The sequence below is a fragment of the Camarhynchus parvulus genome, chromosome 25, assembly GCF_901933205.1.
Source record: "Camarhynchus parvulus chromosome 25, STF_HiC, whole genome shotgun sequence".
NCBI classification, from domain to species: domain Eukaryota; kingdom Metazoa; phylum Chordata; class Aves; order Passeriformes; family Thraupidae; genus Camarhynchus; species Camarhynchus parvulus.
The window spans coordinates 264,949-279,742 of NC_044595.1; the positions used below are offsets into that span (position 1 = coordinate 264,949).

General features: G+C 49.4%; 1 protein-coding gene across 2 annotated transcripts; it reads right to left on the reverse strand.

Annotated features, from left to right (window-relative positions):
- Window positions 1–960: 960 nt before the first annotated feature.
- On the reverse strand, window positions 961–14,794 carry ETV3 (ETS variant transcription factor 3). Of its 2 annotated transcripts, XM_030965315.1 has the most exons (5): window positions 14,709–14,794; window positions 12,121–12,176; window positions 7,972–8,209; window positions 5,142–5,257; window positions 961–2,142 (listed from the first exon to the last, which is right to left on the reverse strand). In XM_030965315.1, exons 2-5 carry the CDS (start codon window positions 12,164–12,166, stop codon window positions 1,067–1,069), a joined length of 1,476 nt encoding a protein of 491 aa, XP_030821175.1. In that variant the 5' UTR covers window positions 12,167–12,176; window positions 14,709–14,794; the 3' UTR covers window positions 961–1,066. The 2 variants fall into 2 exon arrangements, with proteins under 2 accessions (XP_030821175.1, XP_030821174.1); XM_030965314.1 differs by lacking the exons at window positions 7,972–8,209; window positions 12,121–12,176; window positions 14,709–14,794 and adding an exon at window positions 7,174–7,441.

Genomic DNA, 14,794 nt, shown 5'->3' on the forward strand with positions numbered 1-14,794 from the left:
ATCCGGGAAGGATCCACGAAATCCGAGCGCTCCCGGATTAAAATTCCCAGAAAAAGTCCAAACGTGGTTTGTTGGTTTTTTTTTTTCATTTTTTTGTTTTTCCTTAAGGCATGAGTCAAACGGGGAGAAAGGGGGAGGGTCCAAAAATCTGGGAATGGCGCCGGGAATTCCGGCGTTCCCGGGACTCACCACAATCATTCCAGCGCTCCTTCCAAGCATTCCCAAAAATTCCACCCACACGGATTCCGCAGCGGGGAAAAAAAAACTCCCGCTCCGGGCACACGGAAACGAAAAAAAAGAAACCAAACCCCAACATTTTTAATGCGTTAGGATTAAAGGCATCCGGTTAATTTTGTGTTATTCCCGTTCCCATTCCCTGAAAAAGTTTGGAGAGTTTTGCTCATGGCTTCTGTGAGAGAGAGAGAGAGAAAAAAAGGCGGGAAAAGGGGAATTTTCCCCGGAAATCCGCCGGGAACGACGCGGCCTCCATCCCGATTTTCCGAGTTTTCCTGAATCCTCTTCCCCCCGCCCCAACCCCGCTCTGTGGACAGTGCAAAATTCCCGATGCAAAATTCCCAAGCTCCTCCTTTTCCCAAAAAAAAAAACAACAACAAAAAAAAAACCCCAACCCAAAAAACGAACCAAACCAGCTCCTGGATGGCCGGGGAAACCTCGCATCCATAAAAAACCGAAAAATTCCAAAAAAAGAGCCCCCCCTGGATCTGGAGATTCCCGATGTCCCAAAAAGCCCCGAGCCTGGAATTCCTCCGTGCCAGTCCTGGAGCTCGGGCCGGCTTTTCCCGGGAAAAGCGAGCGGGAATTCCGGGAATTCCGGCTGCGTCTTCACCTGCAAGTCAACAACAGAAACAACACAAAGGCCGAAGCTGCCCGCCCCCCTCCCCTGTCCCACCCCTGAACCCCCCGAAACCCCGGCCCTGCCCCGCGCCCCCCTCCCCGCCCTTATCCCGAACTGCTCTGCAACCTTGCTACATAAATACACGGATTTTTCCTCCGGGCGTTTTCCAAGGTTTTGTTTCTTTTTTGTTTTGTTTTGTTCCAGCCGGGATTAGGTGTCGGAGGCGGCGGCCACGGCCTTGGGCAGGTGCCAGATCCCGTTGGGCCGCGGCTCCTCGGGCATTTCCTGCCGGGAATCTCCGTTCCAGCGCCGCTTCAGCCGCAGCTTGGGGGGCATCAGGGCGTCCTCCCTCCTCTCCTGCGCCGCGGCATCCCCGGGGCAATCCCGAGCTTGTTTCTCCACATTCTCCTCTCCGGATGAGCCGGGCTGAGCGGGGACCGGGGCCCAGGCCGGAGCCGCCGGGCGGGCGAAAACCGCGGCCTTCTCCTCCTCTTCCTCCTCCTCCTCTTCCTCCCGCTTCTCCGCCTCCTCCTCCTCCTTGTCGGGCGCCGGCTCCACCTTGACGCGGGGCGGCTCGGGCTTGCTGTTGCCGCTGTTGGTGCCGCCCTCGGGGCTCTCCAGCCTCTCGCGGTTCTTGCGGCCGGCGGGCGGCGGCTGCAGCTTGATGGGGAACTGCGGCTGCTCCTCCAGCGGCACCGGGCACTGCAGCGGCGGCACCACCAGCGGGTAGCGGGGGAAAGTCCGCGGGCTCAGGTGGTAGTTGAACACGGAGCAGGCCTGCGAGTGCAGGTAGTGCTTCATCTCCTCGGGGTTGAAGGAGAAGCAGCTGCTGCCGGCGGCGGCGAAGGGGCTGAGCCCTGGCGAAGGGCTGTAGGAGAAGAGCGTGGGGGTCAGCGACAGCGCCGGCGAGATGGGCACGTTGAGCACGCCGGGGCGGCCCGGCAGCGGCGACACGGCGAAGGGGCTGTGAGGGTGCTCGGGGAACATGCCGGGCCGGGAGAAGAGCGGCAGCACCACCTCGGGCTTGCGCTTGGGCCCCGCGGCGGCCGCGGCGGCGTGTGGCGGCGCCAGCAGCTCCCGGCGCCAGTCCGCGGCGCTCTCCTCCAGCTCGGCGGGCTCCGCTTTGCGCTCGGGGTCCGGCAGGGCCGGCTCGGCGTGAGGCGGCAGCAGCGAGGCCGCGGCGAAGCGGCCCGGGCCCTCCTCGGTGGGAGAGTGCGGCTCCAGAGGGGGGAAATGGAACCGGGAGGAGGCCGTGGGCACGGGCGGGGCGCTCTGCGGAACCACGCCTGCAAAATGGGGGAAAAAACGGGGAAAAAATGATTAGGGGGTGAGGGGGTGGAGGGGAGGTGCTGGGGATGAGGGGGTTGGAGTTTGTGGGGAGAGGCTGGAGATGTGTGGGAGTGTTGGAAATGTCCGCCTGAATGGCTGGTCTGAGGGGGGGCGGCATCTGTCCGTGGAAATGTCTGAAATATTCATGGAAAAACTCAAATATCCATGGCAATGTCTGAAATATCCATGGAAATATCTCATCTGAGAGGGGATCTCATCAGTCCATGGAAATGCCTGAAATATCCATGGGAAAAACTCAAATATCCATGGCAATGTCTGAAATATCCATGGAAATATCTCATCTGAGAGGGGATCTCATCAGTCCATGGAAATGCCTGAAATATCCATGGAAATATCTCAAATATCCATGGAAATGTCTGAAATATCCATGGAAATATCTCAAATATCCATGGAAATATCTCAAATATTCATTGAAATCTCCTCTCTGAGGGGTGATCACATCAATCCACAGAAATGTCTGAAATATCCAAGGAAATGTCTGAAATATCCATGGAAATGTCTTAAATATCCATGGAAATGTCTGAAATATCCATGGAAATATCTCAAATATTCATTGAAATCTCTTCTCTGAGAGGGGATCGCATCTATCCATGGAAATGTCTGAAATATCCATGGAAATGTCTGAAATATCCATGGAAATGTCTGAAATATCCATGGAAATGTCTCATCTGAGAGGGGATCTCAGCAATCCATGGAAATGTCTTCCAGTATCCATAAAAATATCTCAAAAATCCATGGAAATATCTTCAACGTCCACGGAAACCTGTTCTCTGAGGGGGAATTTCATCAACCCACACAAATGTTTCAAATATCAACGGAAATATGTCCAATATCAATGGAAATATCCCCAATATCCATGGAAATATCTCAGATATCCATAAAAACCTCTCCTCCGAGGGGCGATCTCATCAATCCATGGAAGTATCTCAAAGATCCGCAAAAGTACCTCAAATTCCCACCCAAATCTCCCAAATTCCCACCCAAATCTCTCCTGTTTTCACCTCCTCTTTCCACCAAAAAAAAAATCTCCGTGAGGGAGGGGACAATCCTGGAGAAAACCCCCAAATTCCAGGTTTGCTCTCCCAACCCCGCCCCGCCGGGAATGGAAAGGGCTGGGATTAACCGAGAGCGTTCCAAATTCTCCCAAATTCTTTTTTTTTTTTTTTTTCCAAGCGCCCCAGGGACAGGAGGGAGCAGGGAGCGGGAGCTGGGAACTGCCCGGACTCGTTTGCTCCCAGTTAATTACGGAATTACAGCTCCAGACACATCTTCCCACCCCCGTTCCTTGGCTCGGAAAAGACATTCCCTCCTCCCAAAAGAAAAGAAAAAAAAAAAAAAAAAATAAAACAAACCCCAGCAGGGCCCACACAGGTGAAGGAGACACCAACACCTGGAGGAACTTTTCCCTTTTTTTTGGCCTTCCCGGAGCCTTGGAAAAATAAAACCTCGGAGATTGCCTCAGGCAGGGGAGGCGGCCCCGGAGACGGCGCCTGACGGACGCTCCAGCCTGGAAAAATCCCTTTTTTCCCCACACAGAACCTGCTTTTATCCCTATTTTCCCTGGTTTTTTCCTGCTGGATTGGTGTTCCAGGCTCTGCCCTGGAAGCTGGATCAGGATCCTGCAAATCGGGACTTTTTTGTGGAGAAAAGTTTGGAATTTTTGGGAACAATGACCTGCAGACAGTTTTTTTATCTTTAGGGATTCAATAATCACTGATTTCCCCCCTTTCCCTGCTCTTTTTCCTGTTTTTTCCTGTTTTTTCCTTGCTGGATTGGGGCTCCAGGCTCTGCCTTGGAGCAGCTCGCACTAGGCCCAGCTCCTCTAAATTGACACTTTTTTGTGGAGAAAAGTTTGGAATTTCTGGGAATATTGACATCCAGAGGGGTTTTCTATCTTTATGGATTCAATAATTACCATTTTCCCCCCTTTTCCTGCTGTTTTTCCTGTTCTTTTGCCTGTTTTTTCCCCTGCTGGATTGGCTTTCAAGCCTTTCCCCTGGAGCAGCTCGCGCTAGGCCCAGCTCCTCTAAATTGAGATTTTGTGAGGAGAAAAGTGTAGAATTTCTGGGAATATTGACTTTCAGAGGGTTTTTCTATCTTTATGGATTCAATAATCACCAATTTCCTCACTTTTCCTGTGTTTTTCCTGCTGGATTGGCCTTCCAGGCTTTGCCCTGCAGCAGAACGTGCCAGGCCCAGCTCCTCTAAATTGAGATTTTGTGAGGGGAAAAGTTTGGAGTTTCTGAGAATAACGACTTTCACAGAGGGATTTCCTGTTTTTATGGATTCATTTTCCCCCCGTGCCTGATCGGGACAATTCCCCAGCTGTGGGAATTTGTCTCCTAGGGGGTTTAATTCCATCCAAAACCTGCCTGGAAAGACTTTTCCCAGGAAACCACTGCTAACTCTGGGATAAACCTGGCAAAACTATTTTAGGGCAAAAAAGGGACATTTATGCTCTGTTCCCAAACTCTTCCTCGTTATCCTGTCTTTTTCAATGGAACAATTTTTGATTTTTAGTCAAAATCCAAGGAATTCCTCCGGGACCGCTGCGATCCCTATGGAATCCCTCCCAACGCTGGGGCAGGAATGGGTTAAAAAAGAGCAATTTTTGGTTGAAAAGGAGCGGGAAAAGGGGGAGAGAAGGCAGAAAAAGCCGTGGATTTGTCCAAGGCCCCACAAACTCACCTGAGCCACTCCGGGATTGCATCCCAAGGTTGATCCTCTTATCCCACAAATCCCAACAATCCCCAGGGCAAGATAAACCCTGAGCCCACATCCCCCACTGCAGCTGGGATTTGCTCCCAGGTTTTGGGCTTTTTATCAAGGCTGGCTGTGGAAAAAAACCAAATTCCACGTTCCTGGGGTTTTTTTGGGTTTTTTTCCCCCTCATTCCCACCCAGAATTCCCGAATTCCCAAATTCCCAGGGCTCACCGTTGGGCCGGATGTTGATGAAAGGATAATTGGGCATCACCAGCTTGTTAAAGTTGAATTTGTAGGTGAATCTTTTGCCCTTGGTCTTGTGCAGGATCCTCTTGTTGTAGTAATATCTGGGAATGAATTAAAAAAAAAAAAATTGAAAAAAAACCTGATTGAAGCACTCAAAACTCCAGAATTCCATCCTAATTCCTGAGGGATTCCTTCCTAATTTCCTGTTTCACCAAAATATGGAATTTTGGAATGGCTGGGGCTGGAGTGGAGCTCAAATATCCTTAAAAATCCAGAATTCCTTAAGGATTCCTTCCTAATTTCCTGTTTAAACCCGAATATGGAATTCTGGGATGGTTTGGGCTGAAAAGAGCTCAAATATCCTTAAAAAAACGCAGAATTTCGGAGGAATTCCTTCCTAATTTTCTGCTGAAATATCCTTAAAAATCCAGAATTCCTTAAGGATTCCTTCCTAATTTCCTGCTTAAACCCGAATATGGAATTCTGGGATGGTTTGGGCTGAAAAGAGCTCAAATATCCTTAAAAAACCAGGCAATTTCGGAGGAATTCCTTCCTAATTTTCTGCTGAAATATCCTTAAAAATCCAGAATTCCTTAAGGATTCCTTCCTAATTTCCTGCTTAAACCCGAATATGGAATTCTGGGATGGTTTGGGCTGAAAAGAGCTCAAATATCCTTAAAAAAACGCAGAATTTCGGAGGAATTCCTTCCTAATTTTCTGCTGAAATATCCTTAAATATCCAGAATTCCAGAGAGATTCCTTCCTAATTTCATGTTTAAAACCAAAATATAGAATTTTGGGATGGTTTGGGCTGGAAAGGGTTCAAACACCCTCAAAAATCCAGGGCCAGGGGCAGCTCCCACATTCCCAGGTCGCTCCAAGCTGGAATTGGGCACTCCCTGGGATGGGAAATCCATGGGATATCCTGGAGCACGAAAGGGTTTATCCCTAAAACCCCAGGCAATGGAATCCAGGAACGTTTTTGGGGCGGAAAAAGGACCTTAAACCCCACACCAGCCCCACCAACCCAAACCCCGAGAGACGAGACAACACCCTGCTGGAAAACCCCAAAATTCCATGGAAAAAAAAAAAGGGAAAAAAACCCCAAATTCTGCTGCCCTGAGGGCCCGCTGAGCTTGTCGTAGTTCATGTGGGGTTTGGCATTTCTGGGGCCCCCAGAGCCAGGTTAATCCCAGCACCCCAAACCCTGAGGGACGAACCAACACCACTGTGACATCTCGCCTAAAAACCCCAAAATTCCATGAAAAGAAAAAGGGAAAAAACCCCAAATTTTAACAACCTGAGAGCGCGGCTGAGCTTGCTGTAGTTCATCTGGGGCTTGCACTTGTGGTGCCACCAAAACCGAAACCCAACCCCACCACCCCAAACCCTGAGAGACGAACCAACACCGTGACATCCCACGTAAAAACCCCAAAATTCCATGAAAAAAAAAGGAAAAAAAACCCAAATTTGACCGACCTGAGGGCCCGCTGAGCTTGTCGTAGTTCATGTGGGGTTTGGCATTTCTGGGGCCCCCAGAGCCAGGTTAATCCCAGCACCCCAAACCCTGAGAGACGAACCAACACCGTGACATCCCACGTAAAAACCCCAAAATTCCATGGAAAAAAAAAGGGAAAAAAACCCAAATTTGACCGACCTGAGAGCGCGGCTGAGCTTGTCGTAGTTCATCTGTGGCTTGCACTTGTGGTGCCACCAAAACCGAAACCCAACCCCACCACCCCAAACCCTGAGAGACGAACCAACACTGTGACATCCCACTTAAAACCCCCAAAATTCCATGAAAAGAAAAAGGGAAAAAAACCCAAATTCCACCGACCTGAGGGCGCGGCTGAGCTTGTCGTAGTTCATCTGGGGCTTGCACTTGCGGCGCCCCCAAAACCGAAACCCAACCCCACCACCCCAAACCCTGAGAGACGAACCAACACCGTGACATCCCACGTAAAAACCCCAAAATTCCATGAAAAAAAAAAGGGAAAAAAACCCAAATTTTAACAACCTGAGAGCGCGGCTGAGCTTGTCGTAGTTCATCTGGGGCTTGCACTTGCGGCGCCCCCAGAGCTGCGCCAACCCCACCGTGACATCCCACTTAAAAACCCCAAAATTCCATGAAAAGAAAAGGGAAAAAAACCCAAATTTGACCGACCTGAGAGCGCGGCTGAGCTTGTCGTAGTTCATCTGGGGCTTGCACTTGTGGTGCCACCAAAACCGAAACCCAACCCCACCACCCCAAACCCTGAGAGACGAACCAACACCGTGACATCCCACGTAAAAACCCCAAAATTCCATGAAAAGAAAAAGGGAAAAAACCCCAAATTTGACCGACCTGAGGGCGCGGCTGAGCTTGTCGTAGTTCATCTGGGGCTTGCACTTGCGGCGCCCCCAGAGCTGCGCCAACCCCACCGTGACATCCCACTTAAAACCCCCAAAATTCCATTAAAAAAAAGGGAAAAAAACCCAAATTCCACTGACCTGAGAGCGCAGCTGAGCTTGCTGTAGTTCATCTGGGGCTTGCACTTGTGGTGCCACCAAAACCGAAACCCAACCCCACCACCCCAAACCCTGAGAGACGAACCAACACCGTGACATCCCACTTAAAAACCCCAAAATTCCATGAAAAATAAAGGGAAAAAAACCCAAATTTGACTGACCTGAGAGCGCGGCTGAGCTTGCTGTAGTTCATCTGTGGCTTGCGCTTGCGGCGCCCCCAGAGCTGTGCCAACCCCACCGTGACATCCCACTTAAAACCCCCAAAATTCCATGAAAAAAAAGGGAAAAAAACCCAAATTCCACTGACCTGAGGGCGCGGCTGAGCTTGTCGTAGTTCATCTGGGGCTTGCACTTGCGGCGCCCCCAGAGCCGCGCCACCTCGTCGGGGTCCTTGATGACGAACTCGCCGTACTCGCCCTGCTGCCAGGCGATGACGTGCCGGAACTCCTCCTTCTGCAGCAGCTCCAGGATGAAGTGCCACAGCTGGATCTGGCGGGAGCCGGGGCTGGACTCCGTCTTGTACGCCCACTCGGGGAAGTGGTAGCCTTTGGGGGGGGAAAAATGGGGAAAAAGCTGTTATTTTGGGCAAAACAGGCGGGGTTTGGGAGGTGGAATTGTGTTCAATATTCCATCTAGGAGCAGGGAGATCCAGATTCCCATCCAGCTGCTGATTTCTGACTCCTTCCAGACCCAATTCCTTGGAAAATGCACCCCAAAAGCACCAAAAAAATGGCTAAAAACCTCCCAAAATTGGTGGTGTTTGGTTGGAATTCCATTAACTGCTGGTGCCTGGAGTTGTGTTCAATATTCCATGTGTGAGCAGGGAAATCTGGGCTTTCCATCCCGCTGCTCAGTTCTGACTCCTTCCAGCCCCATTTCTTTGGAAAATCCACCCCAAACGCACGAAAAGCTGCGAGAAACCTCCCCAGATTGGTAAAACCTGGCTGGGATTCCCTGAATTCCTGACGCCAGGAGTTCTGTTCAACGTTCCGTGTGCGAGCAGGGAGATCCAGGTTTCCCATCCCTCTGACTCACTTCAGCCCCATTTCCTTGGAAAATCCACCCAAACCCCACCAAAATCCTCCAAAAAAAACCCACTAAAGACCACCCAAAATTGGTCAAATTTGGTTGGAATTCCATGAATTACTGACGCCAGGAATTCTGTTCCATATTCCGTGTGGGAGCAGGGAGATCCAGATTCCCACCCAGATCCTCCTTTCTGACTCATTTCAGACCCGTTTCTTTGGAAAATCCACCCAAAATCCACCCCAAACCCACTAAAAGCTGTGAAAAACCACCACCAAAAAAAAAATGTAAAACTTGGGTGGAATTCAGTGTTCCGTGTGGGAGCAGGGAATTCCAGGTTTCCCACGCAGCTGCTCACTTCTGGCTCCTTTTATCCCCATTTCCCTTGGAAAATCCACCCAAAACCATGAAAAATCCACTAAAACCCACTAAAAACCCCCAAATTTGTAAAACTTTGGAATTCCATTCAATATCCCATTCAAAATCCCAGGGATGGAATTCAGGCAAAAAAAAAAAAAAAAAAATCCCAATTTGGAGTTGTTTTGGGTTTTTTTAATTGGAAAAATCTGATTTGGGGTGGTGATTTTTTCTGGGGAAAAAATCTGATTTGGGGGAGGTTTATTTTGGGAAAAATCTGGTTTGGGGTGGTGATTTTTTGGGGGGAAAAATCAGATTTGGGGTGGTGATTTTATCTTGGAAAAATCTGATTTGGGGTGAGGTTTATTTTGGGAAAAATCTGATTTGGGTTTGGAGTTTTTTTTGGGGAAAATCTGATTGGGGTGGTGAATTTATTTTGGGAAAAATCTGATTTGGGGTGGGATTTATTTTGGGAAAAATCTGATTTGGGGTGGTGATTTTATCTTGGAAAAATCTGGTTTGGGGTGGGATTTATTTTGGGGGAAAAATCAGATTTGGGGTGGTGATTTTTTCTGGGGAAAAATCTGATTTGGGGTGAGGTTTATTTTGGGGAAAATCTGATTTGGGGTTGGAGGTTTTTTTGGGGAAAATCTGATTGGGGTGGTGATTTTTTGGGGGGAAAAATCAGATTTGGGGTGGTGATTTTTTCTGGGGAAAAATCTGATTTGGGGTGAGATTTATTTTTGGAAAAATCTGGTTTGGGGTGGTGAATTTATTTTGGGAAAAATCTGATTTGGGTTTGGAGGTTTTTTTGGGGAAAATCTGATTGGGGTGGTGATTTTATCTTGGAAAAATCTGATTGGGGTGGGATTTATTTTGGGAAAAATCTGGTTTGGGGTGGTGATTTTTTCTGGGAAAAAATCTCATTTGGGGTGAGGTTTATTTTGGGGAAAATCTGATTTGGGGTGGTGATTTTATCTTGGAAAAATCTGGTTTGGGGTGGGATTTGTTTTTGGAAAAAATCTGATTTGGGGTGGTGATTTTATTTCGGGAAAATCTGGTTTGGGGTTGGAGGTTTTTTTTGGGGAAAATCTGATTTGGGGTGGTGAATTTATTTTGGGAAAAATCTGATTTGGGGTGAGGTTTATTTTTGGGAAAATCTGATTTGGGGTTGGAGGTTTATTTTTGGAAAAAATCTGATTTGGGGTGAGATTTATTTTGGGGAAAATCTGATTTGGGGTTGGAGGTTTTTTTGGGGAAAATCTGATTGGGGTGGTGATTTTTTGGGGAAAAATCTGATTTGGGGTTGGAGGTTTATTTTGGAAAAAATCTGATTTGGGGTTGGAGGTTTATTTTGGAAAAAATCTGATTTGGGGTTGGAGGTTTTTTCTGGGGAAAAATCTGATTGGGGTGGTGAATTTATTTTGGGAAAAATCTGATTTGGGGTTGGAGGTTTTTTTTGGGGAAAATCCCCTTTTTTCCCCGGTGCCACCCACATTGGTGCCAGGACACAAAGGCCGGGAGGGAACGATCCCAAACCCACCCAGAGCCGTCCCCGGGGAGGGAGGAAGAATCGGAATTCTCAAGGCAGCACCTCCACCCGCGTTGCTTTCCCAGCAGGGAGCGCTGGGAGAGGCGGGATGAGCGTTCCCAGGAAATATTTTTATCCTGGGAAAGCAGCAGGAATTGGGATTTTTAAAAGTGGAAAATGGGAAAGCAGCAGGAATGGGAATTTTATCCTGGGAAAGCAGCAGGAATTGGGATTTATGGGATTTTATCCTGGAAAACCAGCAGAAAATGGGAATTTTATCCTGGGAAAGCAGCAGGAATTGGGATTTATGGGATTTTATCCTGGAAAACCAGCAGAAAATGGGAATTTTATCCTGGGAAAGCAGCAGAAAATGGGAATTCTATCCTGGGAAAGCAGCAGGAATTGGGATTTATGGGATTTTAATCCTGGGAAAACAGCAGAAATTGGGATTTTATCCTGGGAAAGGAGCAGAAATGGGATTTATGGGGTTTTTATCCTGGGAAAGCAGCAGGAATTGGGATTTTATCCTGGGAAAGGAGCAGAAATGGGATTTATGGGATTTTATCCTGGGAAAGCAGCAGAAATTGGGATTTTATCCTGGGAAAGCAGCAGAAAATGGGAATTCTATCCTGGAAAAGCAGCAGAAAATGGGATTTAATGGATTTTTCAGAAATTGGGATTTATGGGATTTTTATCCTGGAAGAGCAGCAGGAATTGGGATTTATGGGATTTTTATCCTGGAAGAGCAGCAGGAATTGGGATTTATGGGATTTTTCAGAAATTGGGATTTATGGGATTTTTATCCTGGGAAAGCAGCAGGAATTGGGAATTTTATCCAGGAAAAGACGCAGGAATGAGATTTATGGGATTTTTCAGAAATTGGGATTTATGGGATTCTTATCCTGGAAAAGCAGCAGGAATTGGGATTTATGGGATTTTTATCCTGGGAAAGCAGCAGGAATTGGGATTTTTATCTTGGAAATCAGCAGAAAATGGGAATTATGGGGTTTTTATCCTGGGAAAGCAGCAGGAATTGGGATTTATGGGATTTTTATCCTGGGAAAGCAGCAGGAATGGGATTTTTATCCTGGGAAAGCAGCAGAAAATGGGAATTTTATCCTGGGAAAGCAGCAGGAATGAGATTTTATCCTGGGAAAGGAGCAGGAATTGGGAATTATGGGATTTTTATCCTGGGAAAGCAGCAGGAATTGGGATTTATGGGATTTTTATCCTGAGAAAGCAGCAGGAATTGGGATTTATGGGATTTTTATCCTGGGAAAGCAGCAGAAATTGGGATTTTATCTGGGAAAGCAGCAGAAAATGGGAATTCTATCCTGGAAAAGCAGCAGGAATTGGGATTTATGGGATTTTTCAGAAATTGGGATTTATGGGATTTTTATCCTGGAAAAGCAGCAGAAAATGGGAATTTTATCTCGGAAAGCAGCAGGAATTGGGATTTATGGGATTTTTATCCTGGGAAAGCAGCAGGAATGGGGTTTTTAGCCCAGACAAGCAGCAGGAGTGGGGTTGGGAGCTCCTTACCCCCTCCTCCCTCGGGCTTGTCCACGATGCTGCAGCCGGCCTTCATCCTCTTCCTCCTGCGGGGACAGGGCTCAGCAGGGACTGCCCGGGAAATGGGGCAGAAATGGGGAAATAACGGGGAAATAACGGGGAAATAACAGGGGAAATAACAGGGGAAAATTGGGGGGGAAATGGGGGAGAAAAATGGGGGAAATTGGGGGGAAATAACAGGGAAAATGGGGGAAAATTGGGGGGGGAAAAATAGGGGAAATAATAGGGAAATAACAGGGGAAAATTGGGGGGAAAAATAGGGAAATAACAGGGGAAAATTGGGGGGAAAATGGGGAGAAATGGGAGAAAATTGGGGGGAAATAATAGGGAAATTGGGGGGAAATAACAGGGAAATAACAGGGAAATAACAGGGGAAAATGGGGGGAAAAATGGGGGGAAAAAATAGGGAAATAACAGGGGAAAATTGGGGGAAAAAATAGGGAAATAACAGGGGAAAATTGGGGGGAAAAATAGGGAAATAACAGGGGAAAATTGGGGGGAAAATGGGGAGAAATGGGAGAAAAATTGGGGGGAAATAACAGGGAAATAACAGGGAAATAACGGGAAAATGGGGGAGAAATGGGGGGAAATAATAGGGAAATAACAGGGGAAAATTGGGGGGAAAAAATAGGGAAATAACAGGGGAAAATTGGGGGGAAAATGGGGGGAAATGGGAGAAAATTTGGGGGAAAATAATAGGGAAATAACAGGGAAATAACAGGAAATAACAGGGGAAAATTGGGGGGAAATAATAGGGAAATAACAGGGAAATAAAAGGGGAAAATGGGGGGAAAATGGGGGGAAATAATAGGGAAATAAAAGGGGAAAATTGGGGAATAATGGGGAGAAAAAGGGGGAGAAAAGGGGGAAAATTGGGGGGAAATTTGGAGAAAATGGGAAAATAAGAGAGGAATAAAGGGGGGAAATGGGAGACAAGGGAATAAATAGGGACAGAAAGGGGGAATAAAGGGAAAAAAGGGGGAAATGGGGAGAAGTTGGAGAAAATGGAAAAATGGGGAGAAAAAAGGGGGAATAAGGGGGATAAAGGAAAAATGGGAAAAGGGGGGGAAATGGGGGCAAATGAAGAGAAAGGTGAAAAGGGGGGAAGAGAAACAAAAAGGGAAATTTCCCTGGCTGGAGACAAAACCAACGCAGCTCAGCGCCCAGCCGGGCTCGGCTGCCAAAATGCACGGCTGGGAGCGGGCCCGAGGTGCCAGGGCAGCAGGGGAGGGAAAACTGGGAAAAATGGGGAAAAAATGGGGAAAAAATGGGGAAAAATGGGGGAAAAATGGGGAAAAATGGGGGAAAATGGGGAAAAATGGGGAAAAAATGGGGGAAAAATGGGGGAAAAATGGGGAAAAATGGGGAAAAAAAATGGGGAAAAATGGGGAAAAAATGGGGAAAAAATGGGGAAAAATGGGGGGAAAATGGGGGAAAAATGGGGAAAAATGGGGAAAAATGGGGAAAAATGGGGAAAATGGGGAAAAAAATGGGGAAAAATGGGGGAAAAATGGGGGAAAAATGGGGGAAAAAATGGGGGAAAATGGGGGAAAAATGGGGAAAAATGGGGGAAAAATGGGGAAAAAAAATGGGGGAAAAATGGGGAAAATGGGGGAAAATCCAGAGAAAGGGGAAATGAGAAACAGGGAAAGAGAAGGGGAAAAAATGGGGAAAAATAGAGAGAAAGGGGAGAGGGAAATGAGAGAAAAGGGAAAGAGAAGGGGAAAAAATGGGGGAAAAATAGAGAAAAAATAGAGAGAAAGGGGAGGGGGAAATGGGAGAAAAGGGAAATAAAGGGGGGGAAATGGAAAAAATAGAGAAAAAGAGGGGGAGGAAATGAGAGAAAAGGGGGAAAAGGGGAAATCTCCCTGCCTGGGATCGCGGGCCGGGATTTCACAGCAGAGCCCCGGGAGTTACCGGAGCCCCCGGGAGTTACCGGAGCCCCCCGTCCCGTCCCGGCCCCGTTCCCGGTTCCGTTCCCGGTTCCGTCCGTCCTCCGCGTCCCCCCCGTCCTTCCCGCCGTTCCCTCGTTCCCCCCCCGTCCCGCCCGTTCCCGGTTCCCCCGCGGCCGCCGGGAGGCGCCGGGCCCGCGGCCGCCCCGAGCGTGTCCCGGCCTGCCCGGCCCGCCCCGGCCGCGGGCGCTGCCGCTCCCGCAGACAGCCCCGGAGCCGCGGCCGGGCCTCCCACGCCCCGCGCCGCCGCACGGGGGGCCCGGTCCCATTCTCCGGTGCCGGTTCCCGTTCCCCGGTACCGGAGCGGGGTCGCTCGGTGTTCGCTCGCCCCGCTCCCCGCGCGGTTCTGGGTAACCCCGCCCCCCGGCTCCGCCTTTTCGGCCGCCCCGCGCTCCCGCAGCCCCCGCCGCCCTCCCCGGTTACCGGGACCCCCCGGCCCCCGCCGTTAGCGGGGCCGCGCTCCAGCCCCGCCGCCCCCGGAGAGCGCCGCGGAGCGTCCGGGCCGCCCTCGCCGGCAGCTCGGCGGGGGCTCCCCCTCACCCCCCCGGTACCCCCGGTAATTCCGCCCCCCCCCCCCCAAACCCGCCCGGTCCCCCCGGGACGAACCTGCGGGGGCGGCGCGGGCCGGGAGGAGCGAGGCGGGTTCCGGGAGAAGGAGGAGGAGGAGGAGGACGGGAAGGGAGGGGGGAAAC

Coding starts and splice junctions, on each gene's coding strand:
- ETV3 (XM_030965315.1), bottom strand. CDS start 12,166: ATGAAGGCCGGCTGCAGCATCGTGGACAAGCCCGAGGGAGGAGGGG. Junction 8,210..12,120: donor CAAGCCCGAGGGAGGAGGGG/GTAAGGAGCTCC, acceptor CCCCCCCCAAAG/GCTACCACTTCCCCGAGTGG. Junction 2,143..5,141: donor CATCAACATCCGGCCCAACG/GTGAGCCCTGGG, acceptor CCCATTTTGCAG/GCGTGGTTCCGCAGAGCGCC.